This window comes from Ovis aries, chromosome 1 (genome assembly GCF_016772045.2).
Source record: "Ovis aries strain OAR_USU_Benz2616 breed Rambouillet chromosome 1, ARS-UI_Ramb_v3.0, whole genome shotgun sequence".
NCBI lineage: Eukaryota > Metazoa > Chordata > Mammalia > Artiodactyla > Bovidae > Ovis > Ovis aries.
Window position 1 is genome coordinate 201,304,945 of NC_056054.1, and position 16,644 is coordinate 201,321,588.

The 16,644-nt window shown below is 43.4% G+C and overlaps 1 protein-coding gene across 2 annotated transcripts; it reads right to left on the bottom strand.

Moving 5' to 3' along the window:
- Nucleotides 1-2,139: 2,139 nt before the first annotated feature.
- HRG (histidine rich glycoprotein) lies at nucleotides 2,140-14,769 on the bottom strand. Of its 2 annotated transcripts, XR_009601612.1 has the most exons (8): nucleotides 14,505-14,769; nucleotides 12,655-12,771; nucleotides 11,791-11,881; nucleotides 9,425-9,591; nucleotides 8,407-8,487; nucleotides 7,592-7,693; nucleotides 4,438-6,385; nucleotides 2,140-4,183 (listed from the first exon to the last, which is right to left on the bottom strand). XR_009601612.1 is itself a non-coding variant. In XM_004003060.6 (7 exons), the coding sequence occupies exons 1-7, from the start codon at nucleotides 14,757-14,759 to the stop codon at nucleotides 5,555-5,557; spliced, it is 1,644 nt and encodes a 547-aa protein (XP_004003109.4). In that variant the 5' UTR covers nucleotides 14,760-14,769; the 3' UTR covers nucleotides 2,140-5,554. The 2 variants fall into 2 exon arrangements, 1 of the variants encoding a protein (XP_004003109.4); XM_004003060.6 differs by having other exon boundaries at nucleotides 2,140-6,385.
- Nucleotides 14,770-16,644: the final 1,875 nt, after the last annotated feature.

Consider the following 16,644-nt stretch of genomic DNA (forward strand, 5'->3'; position numbering starts at 1 on the left):
TGGTGCAACTAAAAATAAAACATGGACATCCTTTCTGTGGTCTGTGGTCAAGACAGGCTCTCTCTCCACTCACTTGCATTAGTTCTAGAAAGGAAAATGCTCCCCGAGGGTGGAGGAGACAGAGAAGAAGCCTAAGAAGAGATGAGTTGGGTGAAGCCCTGCATCCCCAGTCCTTGCTTCTGGTTTGGTGGCTGTGGGTGTCCTTCACTGCCAAGTCTCAGCCACCTGTCTGAGAAGGATCAATTATTCGGGGAAGGGTGGTTTAAGAGTAGGCTAAAGATGAGGGCTAGTCCCTACAAGATGTTTACCCTCAAGTCTTCTCCCCTCCCCCACAAAAAAGATGATTGCCTTCTTTGTCACTGATAGGGTCTCTAGCTCAGCAATTCGGTCTCCCCAAGAGTCCTTGGAAAAGAGGAGTTAGTGTGGACTGAATGGTGGCCTTGCAGCAGAGCGGCAGGAACATGACACTTGATTGTCACCCGAACTCGAGTCCAGACTAGCTCTGCTCCTTCACTGCTCTGTGATCCTGAGCCAGTTAGGGTCTCAAAACCTTTCTGAGCTTCAGTTTCCTCCTCTGTAAAATGTAGACTACTATCTTCACTTTTTTTTTTTTAAGAAGTGATTGTTAATATAACACATGCACAGCACCTGCTAATTAGTTCTTACAAATTATAAATACATTTAGAGTAGGGTGGTTAAGAATCCATGACTTATGGAAGCAGTTTCAGGTGCATGGTGATGGTATATGTGTGGTGTGGTGTGTAGCGAAAAAAGCTAAGGGTGAGAGAGACTTGGGTAAATTCCTAGGCTGAGAAGGAATGGTAAAGAAGGAGACGTGGGTTTGATCCCTGGGTTGGGGAGATCCGCTGGGGAAGGAAATGGCAACTCATTCTAGAATTCTCACCTGGGAAACCTCATGAACAGAGGAACCTGGTGGGCTACAATCCATGGGGTTACAAATGGTCAGGTATGACTCAGCAACTAAAACCAAAAACACATGAGATGATGGAAGTTAACTAAACCTATTGTGATGACTATTTCACAGTTATGTAAATCAAATCATCATGCTATACACCTAAAATTTATACAGTGATGTGTGTCAATTCAGAGAAGGCAATGGCTCCCCACTCCAGTACTCTTGCCTGGAAAATCCCGTGAACAGAGGAACCTGGAAGGCTGCAGTCCATGGGGTCGCTGAGGATCAGACATAACTGAGCGACTTCTCTTTCACTTTTCACTTTCATGCATTGGAGAAGGAAATGGCAACCCACTCCAGTGTTCTTGCCTGGAGAATCCCAGGGACAGGGGAGTCTGGTCGGCTGCTGTCTATGGGGTCGCACAGAGTCAGACACGACTGAAGTGACTTAGGAGCAGTGTGTCAATTATTTCTTAATAAAACTGACAGAAAAATTAAAAACGCAGGACTTGGCAGTGTATGTGCACATGTGTGTGTGCAGTCACACAGCTGTGTCCACTCTTGCAGCACCATGGACTGTAACCTGACGGGATCCTCCGTCCATGAGAGTCTCCAGGCAGGAATACTGGAGTGCGTTACCAGTTCTTCCTCAGGTGATTTTCCCCACCCATGGACTGAACCCATGTCTCCTGCATCTCATCTCCTGCATTACAGGAAGATTCTTTACCACTGTGCCACCTACAGGAAAAAAAAAAAACAGCAAAGGGTGTGACTTTGGATGAGGTCGACCTGGGTTGTAATCCCAGCCCCACAATTTACTTACTGTAAGATCCTAAAAAAATAATTAAACTTCTTTGGGCCTCATCTTTCTTCTCTAAAAATTAGTCATCATGGACGCCTATTTTCCTTTTCTCCTTGAAATACAGCTAGGCTTCATTTCCTGAAGCCACAGTGATGGTGCTAGTATTCAATACTAGTGTTTAATAACGAGTACCATGAAAACACTGACCAAGCAGACCAGATACAACTCATCAGGAGAGTCATCAGTGATAGACAATTAGTGGAACACCCCACTGAATGCCAGCCCTGCAGAATCATATTTCTCCATGAAGGCGTGGACACAGTGCTGGCAGCCTAATTAGAGAGTAGAGAAAGGTGAACTCCAGGAAGACCAAAAACAAAACAAAACAAAACAAAACATAGCTTAATAACTCTCAGAAGCATTTGAGCAGTATTTTATAATTTATTAAGTCTTTTCACAAACATTGCTTGAATTATTAAAACAGTTTCCTGGAAAACACAGTATTGAGTCCTCTCAATTCATTTCAATTAAATGCATTCATAATATGCAAACAGTTGATACAGGTGAAAAAAGGGGTAAGAAAGGATTCCTACTTTAGGGATTTTACATTGTGCTAGAGGTTTGGACAATATACCATTGATTGCTTCTTGTCTAGATGCTTTTTGTTACATGATAGCTAAAAAGTACGTGAATGTTTAACTTTTGCTATAATTAGTAAATTGTGGGGCTGGGATTAGAATCAGATCAACGACCTTCAAAGTCACACTCTTTCTTGTCCGTTGTGTATGTAACTATACGGGCTTCCCAGGTGTCTCAGTGGGTAAAGAATCCATCTGCAATGCAGGAGATACAGGAGACATAGGTTCAATCCCTGGTTTGGGAAGATCTCCCTGGAGGAGGGCATGGCAACCCACTCCAGTATTCTTGCCTGGAGAATCCCACGGACAGAAGAGCCTGGCGGGCTACAGTCCGTGGGGTTACAAAGAGTCGGACAGGACTGAAGCGACTGAACGTACATGCACGCGCAACCTGTATATACAGGCAAATCCTGTTGAAACTGGACCCTTTGGGGCCTTCCTGGGACAAAACCCCACCCCGTGCCCTCTGCCTGCCTCTTGTTTGTAAAAAGTTTCCTAAACCTTCCCTGAGTTCCAAAGAGCAGATTCACACAATTACTAACTAGGGAAGTGAGGTAGTACAAAAACAAAGGAAAAGCAAGCCCAATATAATCTTAAACCATGACTTTTATTTTAAACTGATACCTTGCTTTATGACCCCAAATTGCCCTGTGTCTTTAACCAACTGGCTCCAAAAGGGCTTAAAATATATGACACTGGAAGGGTGGAGTGGGGCGGTGGGGGGAGTCAATTAAGAACTGAAACTCCTGACCCATCACAAAGGCCCTAAGAAATAATAAAATGCCTCAATCATTGCTATTACTCTCTCCTAGAGAGAAGTTGAGGGATCACAAGACATTGATTGACTGATTTGCTTTGCAGGAACCCATAGATTAATCACAATCACTGAGAACACATCTAGCCACAAGACAGTGCCAGGGTATCTGCAACTGAGACATCCTGAAATCACAAAGATCCCCTCTCCTTTACCTTTTGTGCCTTCCAGAACCTTGTGCCCTGGGCAGTCAGCAAGATAAATTGAATTTGACACAAGTCTAGCTCTCCCATCATCTATGTTGGTGCCGCTTCATCTAATAAACCTTTCTTTGATCCAAACTCTTTTTTGGCCTCACAGTATGTCAGGCACACAAAGTTAGGTTCAACAACACTCTAGGCGGGACGGGGGTTGGGGGGGCGGGTAGGGAGGGGTGGGGAGGGCGGGGGTGGAGGATGCAGGGGGAACAGTTGCTTTTGCTCTTTAACATTTATTTTTATTTATTTGTTTGACTCATCGGGTCTTGGTTGCGGCATGCAGGACCTTCTGTCTTCTTTGCGGTATGTAGGATCTGTAGCTGCAGCATGCAAACTCTTGGTTGTGGCATATGATCTCTATGTGATCTCCAGTTCCCTGACCAGGGATTGAACATGGATCCCCTGCATTAGGAACGTGGAGTCTCAGCCACTGGACCGCCAGGGAAGTCACTCGACAACACTGCATTTGAGTCTTCACTTGAAATACCACCATCATCAGCCTGTATTCCATTCCAGCTCTTGGACTGTGCATCTTCAGTGACCTTCTTACGCTTCCAGTTTCACCTTCTCTATCTTTGTGCATTTCTCTTTCTTCCCAGCTTAAGAACTTGGTCTCTTTCACCCTTAGCTTTTTTCCCTGCCCCTGACCACCCCGACCCCGCCCCGCTCCGTCCCCCAGCCTCACCATTAGAATCTACCTCCTTCTGCCAAACCCACACACCTGAAAGTGTTCATTAAGTTAGGTGGAGAGAATCTGAAATCTTGTTTTTGTCGTTCAGTCTCTAAGTCATGTCCCACTCTTTGCAACCCCATGGACTGCAGCACGTCAGGCTTCTCTGTCCTTCACTCTCCTGATTTTAGCCTGTGTCTGAACACTTGATATTTTCCCTGGTGGTTCAGCAGTATAGAATCCACCTTCAGTGGTGGAGAGATGGGTTCAGTCCCTGGGCTGGGAAGATTCCCTGGAAAAGGCAATGGAAACCCATTCCAGTATTCTCACCTAGAGAATTCCATGGACAGAGGAACCTGGAGGGTTACAGTCCATGGGGTCGCAAAAAATCAGGCATGACTTAGCGGCTAAACAACAAAAACAAAATACTTGAGACTTGATGTGGGAAGAAGGGAAAAGAAAGATTTGAGTGTGAAAAAGGAGTCTTTTGGCAGTGAAAATAAAGTGAAAAGAAGCTCTTATCTGAGACTACTCTGGGGAGAAGATAGGAAAAGGACAGCAGAGGGCATCTCGGTCCTGCTTTCTAGAAACGTAGCCTGGAGGCAGCAGGATCTCAGGAACAGAGCCATATGACCATATGGAATGACCTCCTGGCAGTCATTCCATTAACTGTCTTACAGAGATTCCTGTATCACCAGTCTGATATAGAAAAAGCAGGTAAACTAGACCTAAAGAGTCATGTGAACAGAGCAGTAAGCATTCCTCAGCAGGGGGACCTGGTGGGCCAGTGGTGAAGAATCACGCCTCCTTCTCATGCCTACCACACAAACACCTTGGCACTATGAGAGTAAAACCCTAGAACTGCTTTGTGTAGGGAGTAGCAGAAAGTCCAAGAAGGCCTGAGGTTAAATTTCCCATTAGCTCAGTAAGGATGCCAACTTCAAATAGAAATTAATTTGTTCCAAAAATAAAGTAGTATTTTTTGTGCACTTGAATTTATGGTTACGATTCATGCTGGCAGCCTTTTTTTTAAAAAAACAATTTATAGCATGAGCTTTGTTTCCTTAATAATTGAATTGAGAATTTGTTTTCCCAAAAGGAAATTTAGGGGACTGGATAACAAGTGGAAGAGAATTTGGATCACTTTTATAAAAATAATCCTTTTAATGATAGTAAATTCCTTCTTGGTAGGTCCAGCCTCAGCATAAGTACCAGTAAAGGAAAAATGCCGGAATTAAAGGAGTTTAATCCAAGAAAGAAATTTTGAGGATCAGAGATTTGCTTCAAGTGATATAGTAGCCAGTGATGGACTTAACTTCCAATCTGTAGCACTGATATCTTTCCTCTCCTTTCCTTTTGTCTGTCTATTCTTATGTCATTTCCTCCCCTATCCACATTTTGCCCTATCCTGAGTATGAAAGTAAGGTTATAATAACTTGCATTTTGCATATATTACTGGTCACATTTTATTTATGGTTCTCATTCAGGACGTGACTTATTTTTCCCCATCAAGGATTTTATTTTGGCAATGTATACGCAAAAAACTTTGAGATATGTAGAAACTTAACATTGAATGTCCCGGGACATGATTCAGAGGCTGACTGGGGGAAGGCCTGAATTTCTGGCTGTAGGGGATTATTGTGGTTTGGCAATGAGAAGCTGGGAAAATTGGCTTCTGGAAGAGGGAGAACTTCACCTTTCTTTAGTGAAGGAAGTCGGTGAATATATCCAATTGGTCTCCAGTGGAAGCGAAGGTGTCCTTCACCTGGACCTCTTTTTTTGGAGTGCCAAGGTGGTGGGCCACGGCCTTGGCGATGGTGGTCTTGGGGACCTTGGCTATGTGGTGGTGGGTCACAGGGTCCATGGTCGTAGAAATCATGGTCATGGGGGTGGTGTCCATGAGGATGGTGTCCATGGGGATGATGTCCATGAGGATGGTGTCCATGGGGGTGGTGTCCATGGGGGTGGTGTCCATGGGGATGATGTCCATGAGGATGGTGTCCATGGGGGTGGTGTCCATGGGGGTGGTGTCCATGGGGGTGGTGCTCATCAGAACTATGGTCATGAGGGGGCCTATGTTTACCCTTGGTGCCAAAGGGAGGGTGAGGACATCTTAACCCTGGAGGGGGAAATGGTAGAGGAACACTTGCTTGAAATGGTGGACTGTCTGAGTGATTTTTGTGTTCTAGAGGAGATGGGCATCTAAAGTTATGTGACTCATGGGGATGACCATGATCTTTAGATCCACCGGGCTTAAATGGAGGCCTTCTAGCAGGAAAATGCTCATGCTCGCCAGAGTGGAAGGGACGGCCCAAATGATGTTGCACACCACTGAAGTTTCTATGTTCCTGATGATGGAAACAGAAGAGTGGATATCATCATGTAACACAGAAAGAAGCTGGATGTTTAATTTAATTTATGTCAATAGCACTAGATTTTAGATTCCACAACTATTTTTAAAAGTAGGATATCAAAAAAGGATTTCTCAAATTCTTATCTGGCCAACTCTCATTCAAAATACAAACAAAATCAAAATACAAACAAAACTATCATTTACTACCATCATTATTTCACAACAGAAATATTTTAATAATCAAATAACATTTGATTATTTTAATATTTTTGTTATTTTCTGACTCTTGTCAGAGTCAGAAACTTAATCTCAGAGTAAAGAGTAGTCCTTTAGATGAAATAAATGTTATGTTGTGAAAACACTCATTATTATCCTTCCCATCTCAATATAAACTGATGAAATTATACTATAAAATGATGCTTATCTATAGATCAACCTTTGGAAAATTAGTGCCTTATAATTTATATTCTCAACAAGTCAAGGTTTTATGGTACAAACATCTCCTACTCCTAAAGAATGATCACTTACCACTGTGTACTTCTCCTTGTTCAGATTTTAATTTTTAAGAAATCTGTGGAGCCCTGTTCATGGTGACAAGCCTGCCCCCTCCACTTGAGGTGGTGCTGGTACATGGGCACTTGGATTATGCTCAGGTTTTGTTTTTTTTTCTGATATAAAAAACACTGTGAAGAATATCTTGGTATCGAATAAAAACTTTCTGGGACATATGTAAACTACTGTTTTGAGTCTTATTTCATACACCTTTATATAGTAGATTTTAGTCTCATTCATTTTTTAGGTTCTATGCCTAATATTGAAAGCTAGGAATTAAGTGTCAGCACTGGAGTTCTGACTACGAGAGCTACTTTCAATTCATTAGAGGTTGGTTGAATTAATCATGATTTTACTTTTCCGGCCAGTCTTACCCTTCTCAATTCTTGGAGGGTGGGGAGAAATCCATATTTTTCGTGTCATATCAGCAATTTGTACTGTCCCAATTGTACTTTCCCTGTTCTCTCTGTATTTCTCCTCCTTGTCATCCCTACTGCCTCATCCACCATCTCTCTTTCTCCCTCTTCTGCCCCTCTTACACATACACACACAATACACACCAACAACCATAAGAACAATATATGCTGTGTGTGTGAAAATATCACCTAGTTTGGCGCTGATCATGACAAAGCCTACTTAAGCAACCCACCTTAAGGTTGAAGACTTCACAGTTTGTGACAATGGTTTTTGGGGTTTCCAAGTCAGAGGCTTCCACATCATAGAACAAATCTGCTCTGCAGAATCCAAAGATCTGTAAAGAAATGATAAACCTGTTAGGGTGTGTGCGTTTGAGTGTGTATGTGCAGGTGGTAGCAAGGTATCCAGCTTTGTTGGGAACTCCCAGACATTTGGGAAAGGAAAAGAGGCTCTAGAAAAATCAGGGTGATTGTTGTTTAGTCATTAGGTTGTGTCCTGAGGAGGGTAAGATACTCCAGAAAATAAGGAGATCTTCATGCAGATACCTGAGTATCAAAGGATAAGTGACTAGGGGAACAATCCCTTTGCTTGAGCATCAGAAAGACTGGATTCTAACCTCAGCTCGGTTGTGAACATCAGGCAGGACCCTTTGCTGAGCCTCAGTTACCTCTTTGTCAAATGGAGTCACTGTGAAGTGTAAATGAGGTGACATGAGTGATAGTGCTCTTGGGTGTCAGTTCTTAATACAAGCTAGTTACTTGTTTTAGTTTAATCCTAATGGGTAAAAAAAAAAAAAAAAAATCCAGTGCTAAGTGTAGGTAAATAACATGAATAATTTTATAATATATGTGATACTCTCACAATTCACTTAACCGCTCTGTGCCTTAGGTTCCCCGTCTGTAAATCAGGAATAAAAGTAGTATCTACTTCGTAGGGCAGCAGCGAATTAATAAGGTAATATATGTAAAGCACTTAGAAGGATGCCTGGCACATAATAAGTGGCTTCTGAATGTTACCTAGCACTTCACAGACACTGATTATACTCACATGAGAGTGTCTGGGAAAGTGGTGACTGGAACAGTTCCTCACAGAGAAGTCCAGGAAGTAACTGGTACCTTTCCCTCCTCTCTAGAACAAATTGAATCCAAGCAGTTTCAAGTACATAAAAAGTTAAAAAAAATAAAAGCAGTAGATGCTTACTTTCCAACATACTATTAAGTACTATGAGGATTCAAAATCTCCAATATGCACCATTTTTCTCTGCCTTTAAAAATTTATCACATGAGTGATAAGGTGAATACTATTTCATTGAAAGTTTCAACTAATAAATACAGACATAACTAAGGGTAGTGTGAAAAATCAACCTTTGTGCCTCTCATTCTCAGAGGTACCACTATCATCCACTTGATGGATTCAAGCCTTTTCCTAAATATGTTACACATATACACATATACCTAATTATTTAACATAAATGGAATCATAGTCTTAAGTATTGTTCTGTAACCTACTTTTTCCATTAGCAATGTATCTTGAAACTCTTTCCAGTGCATAAACATTCAAAATGTTGTTTTCAGTAACTGTGGCGTGTCCATTTCATTGTTTGCATGCACCATAATCTATTTAACTGCATTTACAAATGCATGACCGACATCAACTAGCTGCTGTGCAAGGCTAGCTTGGGTGGGAAGCGCTGAGGTCCCTGGGCTGGGAGGCAGAACTGTCTCACTCCAGCCACACCACTAGGAGTGGTGAGGTGGGTGCTCTGAGTCTCTGTTTTCCATCATAATACAGGAGATTAGGACCAGATGATTATAATGACTCACGTAAGCTTTATTATCCTCTTCTGTCTTTCCCTCTTCCTTGTTTGGGTTTTTCCTTTTCTCTGTTCAATATTGACACGCAGATACCCACAACTCCAAAGAACTGAAGGAGGGAGCCTCAATTTAAAAGGTCTCAAATTAAAAGGTCGAGTGAGGGCAGCAAAGAGGCTCAGGGCTGCTAAGCTCACACCGGCTGTGCTGGACTCTGGGCCCTCGGTGCTAGCTAAACATTAGAGGAGACTCACCGCTCTCACAGCCCTCATCACTTTGTCCACTCTGAAAGGAGCAAAGTCACTGTTCTCCCTTTTGTACTTCTCCAGGGCGTTGTCAGCTTGTTCTCTGTAGAGCTCAGTATCCTCAAAGAAATCGAAGAGCACTGGGCTGTCTATAGTATTGGTCAGTGCCGAAGAGACTGGAGAAAGAAATGGGCAGTTTTGCGGTTACTGAGTTGGAAGCAGTAATGTCAATGTTGGGACTTGACACATGTCAACGTGATGGCAAGAATAACAATAGCTTCCATTTTACAGATGGAAATTGAGGCTTAGAGAGGTAACTTGTCCAAGATCAAGTCAGTCAATCAGTGGCTGAGCTAAACTTAAACCCAGATCCTTCTAATGCTCAAGTCTCTGTTGTGACCCCTATTCATGACAACCCATCACTCATTAAGTGCTAATATTTTAATGAACCCTTCCCCGTCTCTGCCGAGGAGAGAGGCATCGTTAACACAAAATATTGCCCAGAGAACAGAAGATGCAGCTCAATCTTTCTTTATGGCAACCTTGTGTGGGAGTTGCTTGACTGTCGAATTTTTATATATTGAACCATGTTAAGATTAATTATTTTAAAAGAAATTCTGTGATAATTATTTTGAAAAGGTGAATTTAAAAGGTGTGTAATTTAGAGTCAGTGCCGGTCGAATAGGGTCATGTCTTTGCCACACTTTGGCTCTGTTCCCCAGGCTGGGTCATTGAAACTCCTTGAGGTTTATTTTATATCTAAAATAGAAAGTATTATAATCTTTATTTCATAATCTTGTGAGATTAAACAAGTTAATATACGTATAACTGCTTTGTGAGCATATGTAACTTTCAGTCGTTGAAGTCAATACTTGAACACTAAGTACTTTGCAAAGTATACTACACAGGCTATCTATTTAATTCTGGGAAGAACCTGAAGGGATAATATTATTGTTATCCTCATTTTACAAAGGAGGAAAGCTTGAAGAAGTAACTTGCCCTTAAAACCATACAACTAGTAAGTGTTGAGGTTGGGGTTCAAACTCAAATCGGACCCCAGAGCCTATGTTGTCTACAATGATGTCATACAGCCCCTTGTAAATTTCTGTTTTTAGATGTTGAATTTCTATAAAAGAAGATGTGCCAGTAATAGGGAAAAATCTTCTCTTCTCAAGAGAGCAAGTGATAATTGTATCCACAAGGGCAGGAACCATTTCTGATACATACTTCATAGACTTCTATGATGAATACCACTGTTTGATTGAATTTTGTATGAACCTAGAATTAATTATGTAGGGAACAAAGCATAAAGAAGGTTGAGAAGTGCTTGCAAACGAGACTCTCAACCAGGGCTGAACATTCTTGCAAACGAGATGTTCTGCCCAGTGTAGGGAACTAGGTTTAAAGAAGGTTGAGAAGTGCTTGCAAACGAGACTCTCAACCAGGGCTGGACATTCTTGCAAACGAGATGTTCTGCCCAGTGTAGGGAACTAGGTTTAAGGAAGGTTGAGAAGTGCTTGCAAACGAGACTCTCAACCAGGGCTGGACATTCTTGCAAACGAGATGTTCTGCCCAGTGTAAGGAACTAGATTTAAGGAAGGTTGAGAAGTGCTTGCAAACGAGACTCTCAACCAGGGCTGGACATTCTTGCAAACGAGATGTTCTGCCCAGTGTAGGAACTAGGTTTAAGGAAGGTTGAGAAGTGCTTGCAAACGAGACTCTCAACCAGGGCTGGACATTCTGCAAACGAGATGTTCTGCCCAGTGTAAGGAACTAGATTTAAGGAAGGTTGAGAAGTGCTTGCAAACGAGACTCTCAACCAGGGCTGGACATTCTTGCAAACGAGATGTTCTGCCCAGTGTAGGGAACTAGATTTAAGGAAGGTTGAGAAGTGCTTGCAAACGAGACTCTCAACCAGGGCTGGACATTCTTGCAAACGAGATGTTCTGCCCAGTGTAGGGAACTAGATTTAAGGAAGATTGAGAAGTGCTTGCTAACGAGATGCTCAGCTAAAAATCCTGTTTGTTCCCGTGGGAAAAGAACATTGCATTGCACACAAGGATGTTTCTCTGATTCCTCAAAAGGAACAGACCTTGGGACAAAACGGATTCTAAGTTGATAAGGAAGTTCCCCCAAACAAAGTCTTAGCTGCAGTAAATAAGCCAAGGTAAAGGTTATCTCGCCCTGCGCCTGCGCACTGTATAGTCTCTGAATCGTAGTGCTTGGCAGCTTGCCCTGTAGGTTGTTGTGCAAAGGATATAAAAATTAAGCAGCTGTAAGAAGCAGTTGTTAAAATATAAAGATTTAAACCACTCTGCAGTGTTGGTGTGTCATTCCGTCGCCGACATAATTAGCATTTTAACAGGCAATCATACCAGAACTTGTGGTGCAGTTAAAGTCATTCACTCTAAGATCCTCAGACCCAGCCAAACGTGTTATAGCGATTACCTTACATTGTCCAATCACCTGTAAGAAAGAGAGGTTTATGTTATAGCCTACTTCTTTCCTTAGGTTCACCTGAGGGAACAAAAACGTGGGGCAGCATGCTCCTACTATCCATTTGAAATTATTGTGCTTCCTCTCGCCAAACCTTCTCTCAAAAACCTGTATTTTCTTAGCATAGTTCTCTGGGCTGGATATGCTACAAGCAAAATTCTCATGAGAACCACAGAGAAAGTGTTGAAAGAGATAATGGCCATATCCCAAACACTTTCAAGGGAAAAAAAAGCTAAAACTGCTGGATATGTAGTCATCATATTTTCTGGAACTGAAATCTTATATCTTTGCTCATTTATCTTTGCATCTTCCTCTGTGGCAGAGAACCTGGGCTCTGAGAACCCATGTGCAATGTGCAGAACAAGACTCCATTCCTTATGGTGACTGCAACTAATCCTTTTGGCCATTTCTGTTAGGGAAACCAGCATTCACAGTTACAGGTTCAGAGGTTCTTAGACATTAGGTGATTTGCCCAAGGTCTCACAGCTGGTCATGCTATGACATGGGACCATAAGCCCCACTGACTTTTCTTGAACTGGATTCCCGGTATGGCTCTCAAGAAAATATTACTCGAAGTCAACATAGTCCTTATAAGCCGAGACGCAGAAGTTTTGCTCTTATTGTTTTAGTGTGTAAGCTCAGGTGTGCAACCACCCTGGGCAAGAAGATATTTCTGCTTCTTTCTATCTATTGATAGAAGTCCGGAATGCTAACAGGAGAGGAATAGTAGCCGGTTTACTTACTATTTCAGATGGATGACGAGAAACATCCGGCTCACAGTCATCCCAGTGCTTCCTGAATAGGACTGGACAGTCAGATTCTTTCACATCCAAGACTAAATAGTAGACAGCTGTGGATTCCTGGGGAATGCCAAGAAAGCAATGGCTGGGTAGTATGTGGAAACCCAGAGTTTTCCAATAAAAATAAGCTCTTTATTTCTTAAATGGAATTCCTGTCATTCCTGTCATTCTACTCCTCTCCAAGTCATTGCAGGTGCCCTACCTTTATATCATGTGATCTGTTTATTTAATAGAAAGCATAGAGAGTTTTTAACTGGTCATAATATTGCTTCTGCCCATGAATTTTAAAGAGCAATCACAAAAAGGCAGTGTTGGTTTGGGGGGAAGTATTGAAGGTACAAGACTAGAATATAAGCAATACCAGCCATATTATGGCCTCCATTCTGTATGTACAGCTGTGTCCTCTCATCCAGTTCTATTCCTGAACTTGGGCTTCTTGTCTTTTTTTTTTTTTTTAATAGATTGACTCTTTTTTTTTTTTTTCCCCTTTGGCAGCATGTGGGATCCTAGTTCCCTGACGAGGGATCAAACCTGTTCCCCTTACAGTGGAAACTCAGAGTCCTAACCAGTGGGCCATCAGGGGAATCCCAGATTTCTTGTCTTGATTTCAACTTGCCCAAAGCTCAATTCACTCTCGTCGCTTACAAACTAGCTCTGTCCCTCTACCTCCTTTGTCTAATCAGAGATGCCATTATTTATTGCCTTAGTCTTTGGCTTAAGGAATGTCTCTCTTCCAAGATGATGGCTGTTCCAAAACCCACAGAGAACCTCTGGACCCCCTCTGCCTTTGTTCTGTTTCTCCATGCCTTCCTTCCAGATTCCCTACACACAGAGAGGTGGTGTACCAGGAATTCCCCTAGAAGGCCATTATCCAAGCCATTATGCTGTTCAAATCCTGCTCATTCTTCAGGATGCAAATGAAGCCTTCTCCCATCCATTATAATTGATCTTCCATTTGATCCCTCCAGCATTTATTCCACTCAGTCACCTGAGTATATCCCATCTTACCCAGTTCACCTATATGTGTGTGTGAGGTGATGATTATTTCCTTGAGAGCAAAGCCCATAGTTTATTATATTCTTCTTCTTATAGCAGTTAGCCATTGATTGGGCTCTGCATAAGTGCTTATAAGTATTTAGAGGCTGATCAAGGACATAATGACTGTGCTCAGTAGCTTCAGTCATGCCCAACTCTTTGCGACTGCATGGACTGTAGCCCAGCAGTTTCCTCTATCCATGGGATTTTCCAGGCAAGAATCCTGGAGTGGGTTGACCTGCCCTCCTCCAGGGGACCATCCCGACCCAGAGATCGAACCCACGTCTCCTATGTATCCTGCATTGGCACGAGGGTTCTTTACCATCAGTGCCACCTGGGAAGTCCAGGACATACTAGTAACAGATATTAATTCAAAGGATAAGAGAACAGTTAGAGCAGCCCTGAGGGCTTCCCAGGTAGCACAGTGGTAAAGAATCTGCCTGCCAATACAGGAGATGCAAGAGACACGGGTTCGATCCCTGGGTGGTAAAGATCCGCTGGAGGAGGAAATGGCAACCTACTCTAGTATTCTTGCTTGGGAAGTCCATGGACAGAGGGGCCTGGCGAGCTACAGTCCACGGGGTCGAAAAGAGTCAGACATGACTGAACACAGTACAGCACAGAGCAGCCCAGAAATGAAACCAACAACCCTGACCGAAGACAATCCACCGTGCAAAGTGGCAGGCTTAGGAGCTAGCGTCTCCTCTGGCCCTGGTCCATCACCTCCCCACTCAGCGCTGCTGTGGGAAGCTCCTCACCACTCTTTCCAAGTGGGCATCAGCGACCCGCAGCAACTGGAAAAGGTAGCCATCCCACCGTCCTTTATTGATCAGGTCCAGAGCTTTCGCAGCCACGGGCTCAACGGCATCGCAGCCTGTGGGACTCACGGCACAAGAACACTGCTGTGTGATCAGAAGGATGGACAGCAGTGCTGCAGGGAGTGCCCTCATCTTGTTAAAGTGTGAAAAGCACCCCTTCCTCTGGGATACCGCGGCAGACAAGTTTATACACATTTTCCGAAACGCACACACAACTGATTAAGCAAGATTTTATACATTTTTGTTATGTAACTGGGGATGTTCACCTTGACCCCTGGTTCAAATATCTGTCAACACTCTGTAAATGATTAGTGGGCCCTGGAGACAGAAAGCTGAAACATGCCATGTTTATAAACATTCCTCGTTTTGAGGCTAATGCCCTCAAAACCACGTGTCCCAACAGGGGGAAGACAGTGAGATGTTTTATAGTAATTGTTCAGAGACAGTGTGATCAGCTTGTGGTCATTCTTCTAATGGGTTTGAGGTGAGGTAAGTAGGAGTCAGCATCATCAACCCTCAGGCCTGACAGGTCTGAGGTCTGTATGTTTGGAGGCAGCATACCATCATTAATTGTTAACTTCTCCCACCTGGAGGGGGTTTCAGTATCTGCAAAACAGCTTAAAGATATTGTTGTGTGTAATGGTTGAAGAGGAAATGACCTAGGCTCAAGGCTACTCTTGACTGTTTCTCCCTGTGCATGCTAAGTCACTTCAGTCATGCCGGACTCTATGTGATCCCATGGACTATATCCTGCCAGGCCCCCTGTCCATGGGATTCTCTAGGCAAGAATACTGGAGTGGGTTGCCATTTCCTCCTCCAGGGGATCTTCCCCACCCAGCGATCAAATCCGCATCTCTCTCTTACATCTCCTGTATTGGCAAGTAAGTTCTTTACCACTAATACCACCTGGGGGTCCCCTCCCTTTACAAATTAACAACTGCTTGAATTCAAAGTCAGGGAAGGTCATGGAGGCTAAATGAAGGCTGTTCCCTGTAATCAAAGGAATGGGGGACACAGAAAAACTGTATGCCCAGGAGCCCCACAGGGTCCTGCTCAGTACCACCTGGGAAAAAGTTGGGAGCACACTGTCATTCTAGTTCTTTGTGACCCTTGAAGGATGCGAAAGACAATTAGTTCATGTGGAAGAGGAAGGTGGTGAAGGTAGCCGCCAAGTCATTCGATGCCCTTCCCAGAGATAGGGTTAGAGGGCATATACCATTGGGTGAGGGACCCAGGACTGGGGGATAGGGCTGAGATTAAGCTAATCCCCCACCTGCACCCCTCCTGAAAAAACAGTATGAGTGCACAGATCAGTCATGCCAGTAGAGCCCAGCAGCATCAGAAAGGATGAGGAGAAGTCAACCCAGGCTGCCTCCCCACTACCAGTGACTTACAGCACCTGCCTTCCTCCCCAGTCTTCCTGCAGTGTCAGAGTCTACGGCCATGGCTCTCAGCCTTGAATTCGTACTGGAGTCACCTGAGGAGCTTTTCAAAATCCTTATGTCCAGGCTTCCCCCAGAGCAACTAAACCAAGGGCTTTCAGAGTGGACCCAGGTGTTGGTAGTTTTCCCAATGTGCAGTCGAGGCTGAGAACCGGTTGGGCTTTGGACACAACCCCAGGGAATGGAAAGAATTTGAGGAGAGAAGCCATGGGGAAGGTGTATGGAATGAGACCTCACTTCCCAGAGTCGTAGTCTGATGTAGTGAGTGTTAAAAGGGGAAGAAATCCGTCTTGAACTATATTTGAGATTGTACCTTTAATATTAGTAACACTAGCTTTTAAATATCCAAACCAGACGGCTTCAGTGTAATTTAGGATGACAGGAATAGTATGGAATCTGGCCAAGGTGTTACTTAGCGGCTCCAACCCAGGGAGGGAGGGGAAGGTCATTGATTAGAACACAACCGTATTATGTTTCAATGGATTTCAGGTTGAGCTCCTTAATTAGGCTTTTCTAGTATTGCTACACTGCCCACACCCAATATTGAGTGCCCTGGGTGAGTCAAATGCTGGTGGAGGGAAAGAGACTGGAACATTGAGGGGACGGAAGAGGGCGCCGACAGTGAGAATCAGCTTTTC